Source organism: Bombina bombina, chromosome 1, assembly GCF_027579735.1.
Source record: "Bombina bombina isolate aBomBom1 chromosome 1, aBomBom1.pri, whole genome shotgun sequence".
NCBI lineage: Eukaryota > Metazoa > Chordata > Amphibia > Anura > Bombinatoridae > Bombina > Bombina bombina.
In genome coordinates this window covers 875585845-875604127 of record NC_069499.1, presented here as the reverse complement: position 1 = coordinate 875604127, position 18283 = coordinate 875585845, and the positions used below count along the sequence as shown (strand labels likewise).

The following is an 18283-nucleotide window of genomic DNA, read 5'->3' as shown; positions in this document are numbered from 1 at the left end:
TTTTCACTGTTGCTTACACTACCAGAAGAATATGGAGACACTATTTTTGGATTGTTGTTGACATTATCACTGGCTATTAGTTTCCTTATTTTTATTTTTATTTCATTCTTATTTTTTATATATATTTTTTCTACTAGTACTATTTTTCACGTTACCACTGACACATTGGATTTCATTGTTTGGATTTTATTGTTTGGAACATTTTGGAACTTTTTTGGATTATTTGGACACACATTTGATCATCACTCACACAAGTACTCTTTCACTCCATTTGGAACATTGGAAATTCACCTAATCATTGTTTTATTGTTATATTGTATTATTGTTATACCAGTTTTTATTATTATCATCACTGTATACCAGTTGTTCTCATATAGAGATTGATTACCATTGTTTTTAGTGTTTTTGCACATTTTATCTGGAATTTATTGACTTTTTATTTTCTTCCATATATCCATGAAGTGAATTTTATTATATTTGTTCATCTGATTAAATATTTTTTATATTTGTACATCTGATTAAATTGTTTTAACCAGCTTTTATCTGATTGATTTGACTAGTATTCGTCCTTACCTCCCGGGCGATAGGGTACACTATCTGGCACTTAGGCCATCCTTTCTCTTTCCGAATTGCAGAGGTAAGTTGCATCTTGGGGTCAGAAAGTCTACAAAACTACAATCCGATGTCACCTACACCACCACAAGTTGTTTGGAAGGGCTTAAAAAGGAAATTTATGCTTACCTGACATGATGAGTCCACGGATCATCATTAATTACTGTTGGGAATATCTCTCCTGCCCAGCAGGAGGTGGCAAAGAGCACCACAGCAGAGCTGTTAAATAACTCCTCCCTTCCCTCCCACTCCAGTCATTCGACCGAAGTAAAGAAGAGAACGGAAAAAACAAGGTGCAGAAGTGTCTGAAATTTATAACATACTAACAACCTGTCTAAATAACAGTGCGGGCCGTGGACTCATCATGTCAAGAAATAAATAAATGTATCAGGTAAGCATAAATTTCCTTTTCTTTCTAATGACACGATGAGTCCACGGATCATCATTAATTACTGTTGGGAATCAATACCCAAGCTAGAGTACACAGATGATAAGGGAGGGCCAAGACAGGAAACCTAAACTGAAGGCACCACTGCCTGAAAAACCTTTCTCCCAAAAGAGGCCTCAGCCAATGCAAAACAGACAAAATTATAGAAGAGAGGACCAGGTTGCAGGCTTGCAAAACTGTTCCCTAAAAGGCTCCATTTTGAATGCCCACAAAGTAAAAGAAATAGTTGTAACTTCCTGTCTTTTAACGTTAAACAGAAGACTAACGAAAATCCTAGTCGTCTGTACAAAGAATCATAATGCACATACCAAGTCCTGCCAAAAAGGATTAGGACACAAGGAAAGAACAATAATCTCCTAATCAATGTTCCATTCCGAAACTACTTTAGGGATGAAACCCTAATTTAGTATTTAAACCCACCTTTTCCAATAAAGAATAAGGAAAGGAAACTTATACTGTAAGCCGAGAGATCTTACACTCTACGAGCAGAGGTATAGCAACAAGAAACAAAACATTCCAAGATTACACTAAATATCTAAGGAATGCAGCGGCTCAAACTGAGCCCCTTGGAGAACGTTAAGAATTAAATTAAAACTCCAAGAAAGAATAACGGATTTGAACACAGGCCTGATCCTGAACAAGGACTGACTAAACGAAGAACATCTGAAAATCCGCCTGACGTTCATGTAACCAAAATAGACAAGGCAGTAATTCGACCCCTTAGGGAACTTGCCGATAATCCCTTCTCCAAACCTTCTTGGAGAAAAAGACTTAATTAAAGGAATCCAAACTCTATTCGATTTTAAGAGTAGTCCATGGATTCACATCAGCATAAATATTTACGCCATATCTTATGGTTAAAATTTTCCCAGTCAAAGGCTAACGATCCTGAAACATGATCTCAACGACCGATTTCAAAATCCATGCTTAGATAAAATAAAGCGTTCATCTTCAAATAGTCAACTTAGATCTTGATGAAAGAAGGGTCCTTGAAGTAGAAGGTCCCTCCTCAATGGAAGTCTCCAAGGTGGAAAATGACAAGTCCACCAGGACTGCATACCAAATCCTGTGAGGTCACACTGGTGATATGAGGATCACCAACACCCTCTCCTGCTTGATTGGAGTCAAGTCTCAAGGAAGAAAAGCAAACAGAGGAAATAGGTATGGGAGACAGAAATTCCAAGGTACCACCAGAGCGACTATCAGTACCAACTGAGGGTTCCTTGACCTCGACCCGTACCTCGGAAGCTTGGCAAATTATTGAAAAGCCAAGAAATCCAACTGCAACTGACGCCCTTTGAAAATGAGGTTGGATAAACACTTCTGGCTGGAGTTCCCACTCCACCGGGAAAAAAGGTCTGCCTTATTACAAAAACCGCCACTCAGATGTCCACCTTTGGAATGTGGATCATCGACAGACAGCAAGAGTGGGTCTCCGCCCACCAAATAATCATGGCTACCCCTGTCATTGCTAGGGAACTCCACGTTCCCTGATGATTTATGAAAGCCACTGAAGTTATGTTGTCCGACTGGAACCTCAGAAATTGGGCCGAGGCTAACTAGGGCCAGACCAGAAGAGCATTGAAGATCGCTCTCAGCTCCAGAAGGTTTATAGGCAGAACAGACTCCCTGAGCCTTTAGGGGGCCCCAGACTGCTCCCCAACCGAAAAGGCTGGCGACTTGTCACATTACCCAAGGGAATCTGTGAAGCAGGTCCCCTGGGAGAAATGATCCTGAGACAACCACCATTGAAGAAAATCCCTTGTCTCCTGCTCCAGTAGTATTCGTTGAGACCAAACCGCATAATCTCCGTTCCATTGTCTGAGCATGCATAACTGCAGAGATCTTAGGTGGAACCGAGCAAATGGGATTATGTCCATTGCCGCCACCATCAGCCCGATTACCTTCAACTGAACCACTGATAGCCGAGGAGTGGACTGAAGTGCTAGGCAAGAATAGAAAATCTTTGCTTTCCTGACTACATTCAGAAAAAAACTTCATTGATAGGGAATCTATTATGGTTCGCAAGAAAGTTACCCTTGTATTTGGAACCAAGGAGCTCTTTTTCCAAATCTACCTTCCATCCGTGAGATCGCAGGAAGTATAACAACATTTCTGTGTGGAATCTTGCTTGTTGAAAGGACTGCGCCTGGACCAGGATGTTGTCCAGATAGGGTGCCACTGCAATGCCCCAAAACCGAAGCACCGCCAACAGCAATCCCAGAACCTTTGAAAAAATTCTAGGAGCTGTAGCAAGACCAAAGGGCAGAGCCACGAATAAGAAGTGTTTGGTTAGAAAGTCAAACCTTAGAAACTTGTGATGATCCTTGTGAATAGGAACATGGAAGAACACGTCCTTTAAATCCACATATGTCAAAAATTGACCCTCTTGGACCAAAGGAAGAATGGAACGAATAGTTTCCATCTCGAAGGACGGTACTCTGAGAAATTTGTTTAGACTCTTGACATCTAGAATTGGTCTGAAGGTTCCCTCTTTTTTGGGAATCAGTAACAGATTGGAATAAAATCCCTGCCCCTGTTCCTGTATCGGAAAAGGAACTATTACTCCCAGGTCGGAAAGGTCTTTTACACAGTGTAAGAACGCCTCTCTTTTTGTCTGGTCTACAGATAATCTTGAAAGCAGAAACCTGCCTCTGGGAGGAAAACTTTGAACTCTGAGTTTGTATCCCTGGGACACTATGTCTACAGTCAAGGCATCCGGAACATCTCGAACCCAGGCCTGAGCGAAGAAGGAAAGACTGCCCCCTACAAGATCCGGTCCCAGATCGGGAGCATGCCCTTCAAGCTGTCCTAAATTCAATAGTAGGCTCCTTGGATTGTTTCCACTTAGACTGTTGCTTGGAAGTGGAAGAGGAAGAATTTCCCTTGAAGATTCAAAAGGAACGAAAATTACTCTGACGTCCCTTCTGTTTGTTTCTCTTATCCTGTGGGAGAAGATGACCCTTACCTCTCGTAAAATCAGAAATTATTTCCGTCAAGCCAGGTCCAAACAAGGTTGTCCCCTTGTAAGGTATCGCTAGAAGCTTACACTTAGAGGATACATCCGCAGACCAAGGTTAACCCTAAGGCTCTGCGCGCTAGAACAGAGAAACCTGAAATTTTCGCTCCCAGTTTGATAACTTGAAAGTTAGCAACCGTAATAAAAGAATTAGCCAATTTAAGAACTTTTATCCTATACTGGATCTCATACAGGAGAGTGTCTGTCCTAATAGCATCAGACAATGCATCAAACCAATAAGCTGCCGCACTGGTGACGGTAGCAATGCACACAGCTGGTTCCCATAGTAAACCCTAGTGTACATCTATCTTTTTGAGTAACCCCTCTAAATTTTTTGTCCATAAGATCTTTAAAAGCACATCTATCCTCTATGGGTATAGTAGTTCTCTTAGATAGAGTGGAAACCGCTCCTTCCACCTTGGGGACTGTTACCAAACCTCCTTGACAGAGACGGCTATGGGGAACATTTATTTAAATATAGGAGATGGAGAAAAAAGGGATACCCGGTCTCTCCCACTCCTTAGTAATGATCCTAGAAGCTCTGTCTGGTACCGTAAACACATCTATCAAGGAAGATACCTCGAATATTTGTGAAGCTTACTGGATTTCTTAGGATCAACAACGACCGTGGAGTCGCTGTCATCCAATGTAGCTAAAACCTCCTTAAGTAGCAGACGGAGGTGTTCAAGCTTAAACCTGAAGGATACTACTTCAGTATCAGTAAAAAGAATTACACTGTCAGAATCTGAAATTTCACCTTCAGATGCTACTACGGTATCCCACTTCTCAGGCTTCTGAGAGGAGGCATCCACAATAGCAATAACTGCGTCAGAAACCTCGCCTACTGAATATCTGATTTTCCTCTTAAGCTTTCCCTGTAACATAGGAAAAGCAGACAACGCATCTGAAACTGCAGAAAACATGAGAGGAGCGATGTCTTGTAAAGTAACCCCAGAATGAGATATAGAGGAAGCGCAGGGCACTGCATGTGAGGGCAGTCAAAATTTTGGAACTCCAGAGGAGAAAACTGCGTATATTGAATATTGTCATAAGATTTCTGAACAGCATCCCCTTTGGAAAATGTTGTCTCAGAAAAAAGACTATCCCTTAAGGTTTAAAGTCCTCTCAAAACATGAGGAACAGAAAGGGATTGGTGGTTCCAAATTGGCATCAAACACAAAGAACAAGAGACACTTTGCATGGCCTCTTGGTCCATTCTGATTCACAATGAATTCAACTATCCAAAAAAACTTTGAATATTTTAATAAAAATTAAAATATACAAAAACGTTACTGTCACTTTAAATTTTAAAATGGTCACTTTTCTTTTTCTTTTTTTATTATTTAAGAGTAAAGGTGGCAGAAAAGCTTAAATAATATTGCAACTCACCTCTATACCTCAGCAGGACTCTGCTGAGGTGCCTGCCTGACTGATAAAACTGACTCCCTCTGAGCAGCATATCCACACTATTCAGATCCGGAACTCAACCGCAACAGCAGAAGACAGTCTCCGGTCCTAATTAAACATGTTATAATAGATGATGCATCAGCTATACAACTTCTCTTCACACTCTCTTACGCTTTCCTGCATCCGGAAGAGAAGGGGAAAAGGCGCGCAACGCAAATGCCGCCTCCCCTAGTACCGCCCATCATGGGCGTTGCCAATACAGTCATCTCCCGGTCGGCATGTTTGTTTATGCAACCGCCGAGAAATGTGAACCACCAGAATCATATGCTTGCCCCAGTGCCTGCGTCTAGCTGGCACATATAGTCTCCTGAGAATAAAGGAGAAGTCATGTCAAATAAATATAAAGTGCCCAATTCTAATAAAGGCTTCCTTATATGTCCCATCCTTATGAAATAAAGTGTCCAACTTTTTCTGAGTTCTTTCCTTTAAACCCCAGAAATAAAAGTCAGCACTTACCTCATATTCTGCCCGACAGCAAAGGTAGCTCCCAGGTTAGGGCAGCATCAGTATGGGAGAATTATGTCCCACAATTTCCCATTGCTCTAAAGCCACCACTGCTCTACTGAAGAGACTGATATGGACTACGGCTACACCCCAGAACAAAGCAGCACAATCTTGTACTACTTAAAAAATAATAAACTCTTGGTTGAAGAATGTTTTCTAACACCTAACATTACCACCTCGTTGCTCTAAACGTAGGCAAAGAGAATGACTGGAGTGGGAGGGAAGGGAGGAGTTATTTAACAGCTCGGCTGTGGTGCTCTTTGCCGCCTCCTGTTGGGCAGGAGAGATATTCCCAACAGTAATTAATGATGATCCGTGGACTCATCGTGAAATTAGAAAGAAAAAAAAAAGCCTCAAAAGTGTCATCCAAATACAAACTCAAGCATCTTCAGTTTGCCAGACACTACCGGAACTATGGTCAGATGGAACCAAATAGAGGTTTTTGGCAAGAAACACCAGAGGTGGGTTTGGCGCACACAGAGATGTAGCCATATGAAAAAGTACCTCATGCTCATGGTTAAATATGGTGGTGGCTCTTTAATGTTTTGGAGTTGTTTTTCTGCCAGAGGACCAGGACATTTTGTTAGGATACTTAGCATCATGAACCCTATCAAATGTCAACAGATATTAAGTAAACACCTGACTGTCTCTGCCAGAAAGCTTAAAATCGGTAGTGGTTTGATCTTACAGCTGGATAATGATCTAAAACATACATCAAAATCAATACAAAATGGTTTACTGACCATAAAATCAAGGTCCTACCATGGCCATCCCAGTCCCGTGACTTGAACCCCATAGAAAACCTGTGGGGTGAACTGAAGAGGAGAGTCCACCAGCGTCAACCTCGAAATTTGAAGGATCTGGAGAGATTCTTTATAGAGGAATGGTATCAGATCCCTTGCCATCTATTCTCCAACCTCATCAGGCATTATAGGAGAAGACTCAGAGCTGTTATCTTGGCAAAGGGAGGTGGCACAAAGTATTGACTAAAAGGGTGCCAATAATTGTGCCACACATATATTTAACAAACATTTTTTTTTTATAAACCTGTGTTGTGTTTGCAATTGTTTGTCACCCATGAGATGAGAGCAGAGTATGTTTGTGTATTTTTTTAACAAAACATCAAAAGTTTAAACAATAAAGACAATTTTTCACAGCCTTCTTTGCTCATATTTACCAAGTTTGCCAATATTAGTAGATGGCACTGTATTCATAGATATATATATATATATATATATATTTTATATATATATATATATATATATATATATATATATATATATATATATATATGTGTGTGTGTGTGTGTGTTTAAAAATAAAAATAACATTTTTCTTCTATGTGTAGAACATTGGAATGTAAAATATTATTAATGACCTTCAGGTTTAGCGATGTAGGTCTAACGCGGTGTCAGGGTAGTGCACGAGTAATATGTTTTTTTTCTTCAGCTTGCTCCATTGGAGTCTGTGGGGAGCAGAAGTTAACAAGGTCACGATATCCAAAGTCATGAAGTTAGCGTGCATCGGGTTTCGCTCGCACGCAGACAGTTTGCTTTTAACTTGTAATGCGCGAGCTAACCCGCCCGCTTTAAAAGTTTACTTTGAGAGGTGTTTGCATAGCACACCACATGTAATCTGGCCCTTTGTACAGTGATACAGCAGCCTTTACTAATAGGTCTAACCTGTGGTATAGATACAAATTCAATGCATGTTTTTTTCCAATCAGACTTGTTCTTGGCTAAGTTAAATTGTATTTAAAATGGAGACAATAAAAGCAAATTTTACATAGCAGCTAGGGTTGCCACCCAGCTACTATTTTACCGGCACAGCTGGTAATCGGCGATTAGGATCCGGTGTCGGCATTAGTAAAATACCGGCAATGCAAAAGCTGTTTTTTTTCTTCAGCTTTTTATTGTGCGACTGTCCGTGGGGCGCATTGCGCATGTGTGCTGCCGTCATCAAGTACGTCCAGGGACTCCTTTCCAATTTAGCGGAGCATCTTATATCAAAATAAATTCTGGCCGCGTAACCAATTAACAGTTTTCCCACTCAGGTTTCAGCTTGCCCTTAGGTGTGTGCCCTTACTACGTACAGCCAATCAGATTCCACATCCGCATAACGTTATGACGTCAGTAGATATTGCGCAAACCAAAGTAGTTTTGATTTATCTCCATATTAGTAAAAGTAGTTAGTGTATTGGAAATGTGTACAGGTTCTCAAATATTGTCAACATAATATTAACTGGATTTAAACTAAATCGATATATCCATATATTCTTTGTACATATGCTTTAAGACACTCTGGAACTTTGTTTACTTCACTTTGTGGAAAATAAACTAGTTAAAGGGACAAAACCGCTACCGCCATATTTAGTTTAGTCACTTACGTTTGAAATAATTTATGCAGAACAAGAAAAACGAAATTTATGCTTACCTGATATATTAATTTATTTGTTGACATGGTGAGTCCATGGATCAGCAAATACTGTTGGGAATATCACTCCTGGCCAACAGGAGGAGGCAAAGAGCACCACAGCAAAGATGTTAAGTATAACTTCCCTTCCCACAACCCCAGTCATTCGACTGAAGGAAAAGGAGAGAAAGGAAGCAACACAAGGTGCAGAGGTGCCTGAGGTTTATATAAAAAAAACTGTCTGAAAATAGGGAGGGCCGTGGACTCTATGGATCAGCAATTACTGTTGGGAATCAATACCCAAGCTAGAGGACACAGATGATAAGGGAGGGCAAGACAGGTAACCTAAACAGAAGGCACCACAGCTTGCAGAACCTTTCTCCCAAAAGCAGCCTCAGCCAAGGCAAAAGTGTCAAATCTATAGAATTTAGAAAAAATGTGCAAAGAAGACCAGGTCGCAGCCTTACAAATCTGTTCTACAGAGGCCTCATTCATGAAAGCCCAAAAAGAAGGCAACGCCCTAGTGGAATGAGCTGTAATTCTCTCAGGAGGCTGCTGTCCAGCAGTCTTATATGCCAAATGATTAATATTTCTCAACCAGAGATAAAGAGAAGTGGCAGTAGCTTTCTGACCCTTATGTTTTCCAGAAAAACAAACAAACATTGCAGAAGAATGACGAAAATCTTTCGTAGCCTGCAGATAGAATTTAAGAGCCCGCACAACATCTAAGTTGTGCAACAAACGTTCCTTATGAGAAGAAGGGCTAGGACAGAGAGAAGGAACAACAATTTCCTGCTTAATATTTCTGTCCGAAACAACCTTAGGAAGAAAACCAAACTTGGTACAGAGAACTGCCTTATCTGAATGAAATATGAGATAAGGAGAATCACACTGCAAAGCTGAGAGTTTGCAAACCCTCCGAGCAGAAGAAATAGCAGTAAGAAACAAAACCTTCCAAGATAACAACTTAATATCTATGGAATGCATAGGCTCAAACAGAGCCTGTTGCATAACTTTAAGAACAAGGTTACGGCTCCAAGGTGGAGCAACTGATTTAAATACAGGCCTGATTCTGATCAAGGCCTGACAAAAGGATTGTACATCCGGCATGTCTGCCAGACGCTTGTGCAACAAAATGGATAAAACAGAAATCTGACCCTTGAGGGTACTGACAGATAACCCCTTCTCATTGCCTTCCTGGAGAAAAGATAAGATCCTTGGGATCCTGACCTTACTCCAAGAATATCCTTTAGACTCACACCAATAAAAATATTTACGCCATATGTTATGGTAAATCTTTCTAGTGACAGGCTTACAAGCCTGAATCATGGTCTCTATGACCGATTCAGAAAACCCACACTTAGCTAAAATCAGGAGTTCAATCTCAAAGCAGTCAGCTTCAGAGAAGTGAGATTTGGATGAAGGAAGGGACCCTGAAGTAGAAGGTCCTTCCTCAGAGGTAGTCTCCACGGAGGCAGAGATGACATCTCTACTAGGTCTGCATACCAGATCCTGCGAGGCCACGCAGGAGCTATTAGAATCACTGATGCTTTCTCCTGCTTGATCCAGGCGATAACTCGTGGAAGAAGAGCAAACAGAGGAAAGAGATATGCCAACCTGAAGTTCCAAGGAACTGCCAGAGCGTCTATCAGAAAAGCTTGAGGATCTCTTGACCTCGAGCCGTACTTTGGGAGCTTTATGTTCTGACAAGACGCCATCAGATCCAATTCTGGTAATCCCGATTTGATTGTCAACCTGGAGAACACTCTTGGATGGAGCTCCCACTCCCCAGAATGAAAAGTCTGTCTGCTCAGGAAGTCCGCTTCCCAATTGTCCACTCCTGGAATGTGGATGGCAGATAGACAGCAATTGTGAGCAACCGCCCACTGGATGATCCGTGCCACCTCCTTCATGGCTAAGGAACTCTGGGTTCCTCCTTGGTGGTTGATGTAGGCCACTGAGGTTATGTTGTCCGTCTGGAACCTGATGGCCCAAGCTAGGGCCAGCTGAGGACAAACGATCAAGGCATTGAAGATCGCTTTCAACTCCAGAATGTTTATGGGGAGAGCAGATTCCTCCTGAGACCAAAGTCCCTGGGCCTTCAATGAGTCCCAGACTGCTCCGCAACCTAGCAAGCTGGCATCCATGGTCACAATTACCCAGGCGGGTCTTTGGAAACATCCCCTGGGACAGCTGTTCTTGGGACAGCCATCACGGCAGGAAGTTCCTTGTAGATTGATCCAGAACTATTCTCTGAGATAGATCTGTATAATCCTCGTTCCACTGAGCGAGCATGCATAGCTGTAGAGGTCTCAAATTGAGCCGAGCAAACGGAAGTATGTCTATGGAAGCCACCACCAACCCGATTACCTCCATGCATTGGGCCACTGATGGTCGTGCTGCAGACTTTAAAGACAGGCAAGCGGACAGAATCTTGGCTCTTCTGACCTCTGTCAGAAATATTTTCATTGATAGAGAATCTATATTGGTTCCTAAGAAGATCACTCTTGTTGCCGGGACAAGAGAACAAATTGACCTTCCAACGGTAAGAACGAAGAAAAGGCAACAACATCTTGTATGAGATTCTGCTAGTTGCAAAGATGGCGCCTGAACCAGAATGTTGTCCAGATAAGGTGCCACTGCAATTCCCGGGCCCGATTTAATAGCCAATAGAGCTCCTAGAACCTTTGAGAATACTCTGGGAGCTGTGGCGAGGTCAAATAGAAGCACTACAAATTGAAAGTGTTTGTCTAGATAGGAAACCTCAGATATTTGTGTCCCTGTGAATGGGCACGTGCAGGTACGCATCCTTCAGGTCTATGGTTGACATGAATTGACCTTCTTATCTGGTCTACAGATAATCTTGAGAGATGGAACCTGCCCCTGGGAGGAAAGGTTTTGAACTGTAACTTGTACCCCTGGGAAAATATCTCCACTGCCCACGGGTCTAGGACATCTCTTTCCCAAGCTTGCGCAAACTGAGAGAGTCTGCCCCCACTTGATCCGATCCCGAATCGGAGGCAAACCCTTCATGCTGACTTGGATTCAGCTGCGGGTTTCTTGGATTGCTTCCCCTTGTTCCAAGACTGACCAGGCCTCCAAGAGGCCTTGGATTGTTCCTGTTTGGTAGAGGCAGGGGAAGACTTTCCTCTGAAGTTACGAAAGGAATGAAAATTAGTCTGCCATCCCTTCATTTTGTTCTTCGTATCTTGAGGCAGAAAGGATCCTTTACCCCCTGTGATGTCGGAAATAATTTCTGCCAAAGCCGAAGGGATAGCCAAAAGCTTCAATTTAGAAGAAACATCAGCAGACCAAGATTTAAGCCATAGCGCTCTATGCGCTAAGAGTGCAAAGCCAGATATTTTGGACCCCAATTTAATGACCTGCAAAGAAGCATCAGTGATAAAGGAATTAGCTAACTTTAGAGCATATATCCTATCCTGAATCTCTTTCAAAGGAGTTTCAGCTTGAAGGGATTCAGACAAGGCGTCAAACCAATAGGCCACACTGGTTAATGTAGCAATGCACACCACCGGTTGCCATTGTAACCCCTGATGAGTATACATTTTCTTTAAAAATCCTCCAGCTTTTTATCCATAGGATCTTTGAAAGAGTAACTATCCTTAACAGGAATAGTAGTTCTCTTGGCCAAGGTGGAGATTGCCCCTTCCACCTTTGGAACTGTTTGCCACGACTCCTTTATGGAGTCGGCCACCGGGAACATTTTCCTAAAAACAGGGGAGGGGGAAAAGGGTATTCCTGGTCTTTCCCATTCCTGGGTAATAATCTCAGTGGCACGGTCTGGTACTGAGAACACCTCCCCAGGAGAGGGGACATCAAAGTATCTATTTAATTTACTCGATTTTTTAGGGTTGACAATGATAGGCATATCAGAGTCATCCAAGGTAGCTAAAACCTACTTTAGTAACACACAGAGGTGCTCAAGCTTGAATCTGAAGGAAACCACTTCAGCATCAGAAGAAGGAATTACACTATCTGAATCTGAGAGTTCACACTCAGAGGCTACCAAAGTATCCTCCTCTTCCGACTTATGGGAAAGAGCAACCTGGTTAGTCTCAGATACCACTGTGGAAACCTGGGCCGCAATTTCAGCCTTCAAAAATACCCCATCATGAGATATAGAGGAAGCTCAGGGCACTGCGTGAGACGATGGCACACTTTGGGACACTTGTGGAGAAGACAGTGGCATAGCCTGAACAGCATCCACTTGAGAGAATGGTGGCTCAGAATCAAACAGTCTATCTTTGTATAACAAAGTTCTTTCTACACAGCAGCCACAAAATGGCAAGGGGGTTCCACTTGGGCATCCAAACAAAGTTTGCATTCCTCAACAGATATAGGCACTAAGTCCATTTTACACTGTATAAATACACACACACACAAAAAAAATAATTTAAAAAAAAAAACGGAACTGTCTCTTTAAGAGCCTGTTTAATATTAGAAAAAACAGTGGCCGCAATTAAGAGAAAAAACTCCTTAAGATGGAAACCAAGCAACACTTAGAAAGCAATAGATCACTCCCAATATTTTAAGTAAAGCTCTTAAGCCCCCCTACACCACAGCGTTATGCTGCGGTGCCTACCCGACCTCCTTTAGACTGCGGGTACCTCTCCGATAAGCAGGGGCCAAACGAGTAGCAGACACAGCGTAGTACTCTCTCTCTTCATGATTCAGGAGAAAAGAGCACCAACAAAAAGTGCATGCTGCGTCTGGGGAGAAGGAGCCCGCCCCCTATGACGTCAGTACAGGAACACGGGCCGATCTCAAGTGATAGAAAAAGAAACGGAATAGATTTCATTAACCACACATAACAGAAAACCCCTAAAACTACGGGTTTCTGACTGAGCCACAAATAAAATATTAAAACCAACCGTTTGCGAGTAAGTTATTCCCTTAAACTAACAAACTCTCTCTAGGACTAAGTTCTGTCCCACACTGTGCCCAGCCAACCTGACTAAATCCTTCTTGCCTCAGGAAGATGTTCTGTCCCAGTGTAAGATGCAGATTACATTTCTAAGTGCCACTCTGGCATACTATAGAAGGGCAGCAAAAATTGCCAGGAAATCACAGTGAGGCCCACCCCACAAGTTCCTAACTGCTTTAATGCTACCACAGCCCTACTGAAGAGACTAACGTGGAATACAGCTAAACCCAGCTTGACAGGGAAGGTCAGAACAAACCTGCTCAGGTTTCAAAAATAATAAAATCTTGATAGAGGAAACTTTAACAGACACCTAAACTTTTCACCTCCTCCTTGCACCTAAGGCAAAGAGAATGACTAGGGGTTGTGGGAAGGGAAGTGATACTGAAAAGCTTTGCTGTGGTGCTCTTTGCCTCCTCCTGCTGGCCAGGTGTGATATTCCCAACAGTAATAGCTGATCCGTGGACTCACCATGTCTTAAGAAAGAAATAAACTTTAGATTATCCTGTCATAAACTTTAATTACATGTGTATTTTTTCAATCTTTTTCTTTAACATTTTCCAATAGTTCTGAAAGTCACAATCCTGCCTGTTAATGTAAAGCTGCATATTCAAAAGTTTAGATTATGTGAATATAAAACTGAACACAGAGCAAATTACACTTATAAGTTAAAAAGGGTAATTGTTGGGCTGAATATCCTCCTACAACATACATTTGTTAGTTTAAAAGATTGATTGTGTCCTGTTGAATTTTTAATCTTGAGATCCAAGCTGTCTCCAGTTATACGTATTAAAGGCAAAAGTTCCAAAGTTTATTTTGATAAATGGTTCCAGTGCAGGAAGAAAAGATTTAAAGGGACAGTCTGGTCATATTAAACTTCCATGATTCAGATAGGACATACGAGAACTGAGCTCCAGGCACCCGATACCTGTACCGAGGAGCCTGAAGCTCAATCTCGTAGAGGCATGTAACTTTGAGTGAATCTGCCTCTTTTTTGGCTCTGCCCTTTTGTAGCTCCACCCTCACCCATGGCTGGTAATTTTTTTAGGAAAAGGTGGCAACCCTAATAGCAGCCATGAACAATACATTTAATGTTTGCGTTCAAGTTTTGCAATCCATATATGCTGACACACAATATTTTGCTTGCCAAAATAGCAAGTCATTATTTTATTATAAAAGACTTGGCATAAATAATTTTTCACAGGCAAGGCCTTAGTAATTTCATACAAAATGTATGAATTCAATAACATTTAAATAAGATTCCTAGTGGTCTGTAATCTTCCTAGAAAGACATATTGTATGGGCCAAACGGGCCATCAATTAACATTTTTGAATATTATCCTTACTCTCAAGTTCGGACGTATACCCTTGGTTCCTGAGCTGTTCTTCATGTGCTGAGATGGCTCTGCGATTCTGAAACTGTTTCAGACGGAGCCGAGGTTTAAGCAGATGTTCTGTAAAAAAGAAAGAAAGAAAGTGAATTTCAGATGCCATTTATGGGTCAAGTAATTAAACAGGTCTCATAGTGTTTCCAAAGACATTTATGACTACAACACAATACTGTTTCAATTTTTTACGGCCTCGCCAGTATCATTAGTGACTCTGATAGTAATAGTGGATCAGACTCTTAGTGCTTAAAAAAAAATCTGCAGCTGCACACTGGCAGGAAATAATTAATTGGAAGTAACATTACTTTCTATGGTTGTCAGGAAACCCATTTTCTAACTGTACCTCAATCCTGCTCCAACTTATTGCTGTCTGTAAAAAGCCAGTAACCCATCTGTAATTGTGGCCAATCAAGACTGTTGTAAAACATTTAGCACAAGTCACTGCCATTGAAAAAAAGCAGTAAAGGAGAGGGGATAAGATGTTTCTAAATCCTATAATGAAACTTATAAAGGATAAATATTCGAAATATTTAATAAAAAAATAAATAAAAATAATAAATCTTTTAAATTATTATTTTTCTAGTCATTTTAGTTAAATTTGTATTTGAAGTGCAATATTAATATTTTCTTTTGGGTCCAAGAAGTGGCCATTGCAATGGTAATGCTACTAGTTTGGTTTCCTCTGAGGAATGTAGTCATTATTAACACCACGCAATCATCTAAGTGGAAGGAAGGAAAAAGGGAGGGACAGGAATAAAGAAGGAATGTGAAAAGGAAGGATGCAGGGGGAAAAAAGAAACAAAAGGAAGGAATGATTGGAGGGTGGGGAAGAAGGAAGCAAGGAGGGGGGAGGTAAGGAAGGAGGGAGGGAAGGAGGGAGGGAAGGAAGGAAAAGATGGGGATAAGAAGAAGAGAGGAGGGAGGGGGAAGAAGAAGGACGGCTGCCTCCTTTTAGCTGCTGTATTGTGATTCATGTTAGGAACGGGTGTTTATCTCTGGCACACACAACTTTTTCATTCCTTTTTTTAAGCTAGCCCTGTTCTATAATGTCTTCTGTCGTTCTGCTGTATTTGCAAAACAACACATATTACATAATGTCCAAAAAAGTTTATAGGTAGAACAAGTACTGTGTACAAAGGGGAGCACTTTATTATTTGGCAATAATATGCACATATTTGAAGAAAAAAAATCTAAATTTTTACTAAAGGAGAATAATTGAACTGAAATGTAAAGGGCAGCATCTTTAACATCTTTATGTACTGTAAAAATGTATTGACTACTTCATCTCCACAAAGTCAAGTATCACATCAAACCTGAACCTTGGTTTTCTCATCTGAGACCACCACTGTACTTTTTGCCCTGTCAGTGACATTTCATAATAAAACAGCTGCAACAAAGAAAGTAATCTCACATGTGCATACCATCATTTCCAAACATCTCTGAAGATTTATTCTTTGATTCTGAAGTGTCTTCTAAATAGATGAAACGACTGGGTGAAGGAACAGGAGAGCTTCTTTCTAACCCTGGGAGACTCCAACTGTCCTCTGACTTCCTCTCTGGTAGAGATTCAGTGTGTTCCAAGATGACCAAGGACCTCCGGGGAGAGGAATTTATCTCTTGACATCTGCCTTTTAGTTCTGCGTTCAACTGTTTTCCGAGGTCCTTCCAGATCAGCCTTTCTTCTACTGGGTTCCTGATTGGTTCAGCCACTTTGGGAGTCACTCTCTCTGCTTAGAAGGAAAAGATAGACTATTTAAAGGGATTCATGGATGATTTGTGAGGAAGAAGAAAAAAAGTACAATCCTTTTCTAGCTACCAACGAATGTATGGGCACCCACAGAGAACAAGAGAGGGCAAACGCTTGTCCTAGCTTTAAAACATGCTAAGAGTCTGATCCTGTGGCCCCTTGACCCTTTGATTTTATTATTCTGAAAATATATATTTTTTTTAAACAGAGTAATAATGTTATGAGGACTCTAAAGCAGTACAGCTTTAAAAAAAAAAAAAAAACTAATCAGACATCTGCTTCAAGGGACACTAAACGCCTTATCAGGTCTAAACATTATTAAAACAATTAATTGCTTTCTACAATTGTGTTTCAACAGTCAAACTCCAATCACCACTTGCCTTAATTGAAGGAGCCAATCCAGGCTTGGGTCTGCAGCTGACAAGTGAAGCCACAGTCATAATGTTAATGCATTATTTTGCAGTTGTTATCAGTTAAAGCCAATAGGGAAGTATATGTAGCACTGTTAGCCTTGAGAAGTCAGCAGAGTGTATTTTCAGCTCTGAGCATTAACAAAGCATAATTTTCAGAGCTATATTACATGAAAAGGAGGTAAAGTAAATAATGAACGTATATTGCAAAGCTTTACTATACATAACTAAAGCTTGTATATAAAAATCTCAGTGTTTACTGTCATTTTAAAAGAGGGGTCAATTCACCCTTTAGAAAGTACCAGGTTGTTGTGAAAATTGCAACCCATAATTCAACAGGTTTAGAGCAATGAAAGAAGAAACTGTATCACTTTTCTTTGCCAAAAAATGAAATTCATACATCCATGAGACCCCCTAATGTCAAAGTCAAACAAGAGACTCTTGTTTCAAATAAGTGGTAACATGACCAACTATATAACATATGCTTGATAAAAACTGGATGAATATTAAATCCACTGGACACTTTTTAAAGAAAAATAATAATTGATTGGGCAAGGAGAGTGCACCATTCTTTCTACAAAACCAACACATAATTGAGACCTCACATTATAAGGATCTGAATTCATATCATATGACTCTCTAGATGCCATGTGCTTGATGCAAAATGTCAATTATTTGTCTCGGTTGATGTTTTAGGATTAAAAATGGGATGGATATTAAAAAAATTGAGTGCACACATGGGGATAAACAGTGACACACCATACCAAATACCCTTGGGAAACACAGACACACATACCTGAAGGTTCACAGTTGCAAATACACCTGTGGAACGCAAAGTCACACACATCTGGGAACACACATATCACATCTAAAAAACAAAATTTATGCTTACCTGATAAATTTATTTCTCTCATGGTGTATCCAGTCCACGGATTCATCCATTAAGTGTGGGATATTCTCCTTCCCAACAGGAAGCTGCAAGAGGATCACCCACAGCAGAGCTGTCTATATAGCTCCTCCCCTAACTGCCACCTCCAGTCATTTGACCGAAGACAAGCAAGAGAAAGGAGAAACTATAGGGTGCATTGGTGACTGTAGTTTAAAAATAAAAAACACCTACTTTAAAATGACAGGGCGGGCCATGGACTGGATACACCATAAGAGAAATAAATTTATCAGGTAAGCATAAATTTTGTTTTCTCTTGTAAGGTGTATCCAGTCCACGGATTCATCCATTACTTGTGGGATACCAATACCAAAGCTATAGGACACGGATGAAGGGAGGGACAAGGCAGGCGCTTAAACGGAAGGCACCACTGCCTGTAAGACCTTTCT

General features: G+C 41.0%; 1 protein-coding gene across 1 annotated transcript in view; it reads right to left on the bottom strand.

Moving 5' to 3' along the window:
• LOC128661460 (capping protein, Arp2/3 and myosin-I linker protein 2-like) overlaps positions 1 to 18283 on the bottom strand; it is a 90870-nt gene that overhangs the window by 24452 nt on the left and 48135 nt on the right. Inside the window, exons 4-5 of the mRNA XM_053715714.1 lie at positions 16213 to 16521; positions 14750 to 14857 (exon numbers count right to left, since the gene is read on the bottom strand). Coding sequence (XP_053571689.1) covers positions 14750 to 14857; positions 16213 to 16521 — 417 coding nt within the window. The remainder of the gene's footprint in view (positions 1 to 14749; positions 14858 to 16212; positions 16522 to 18283) is intronic.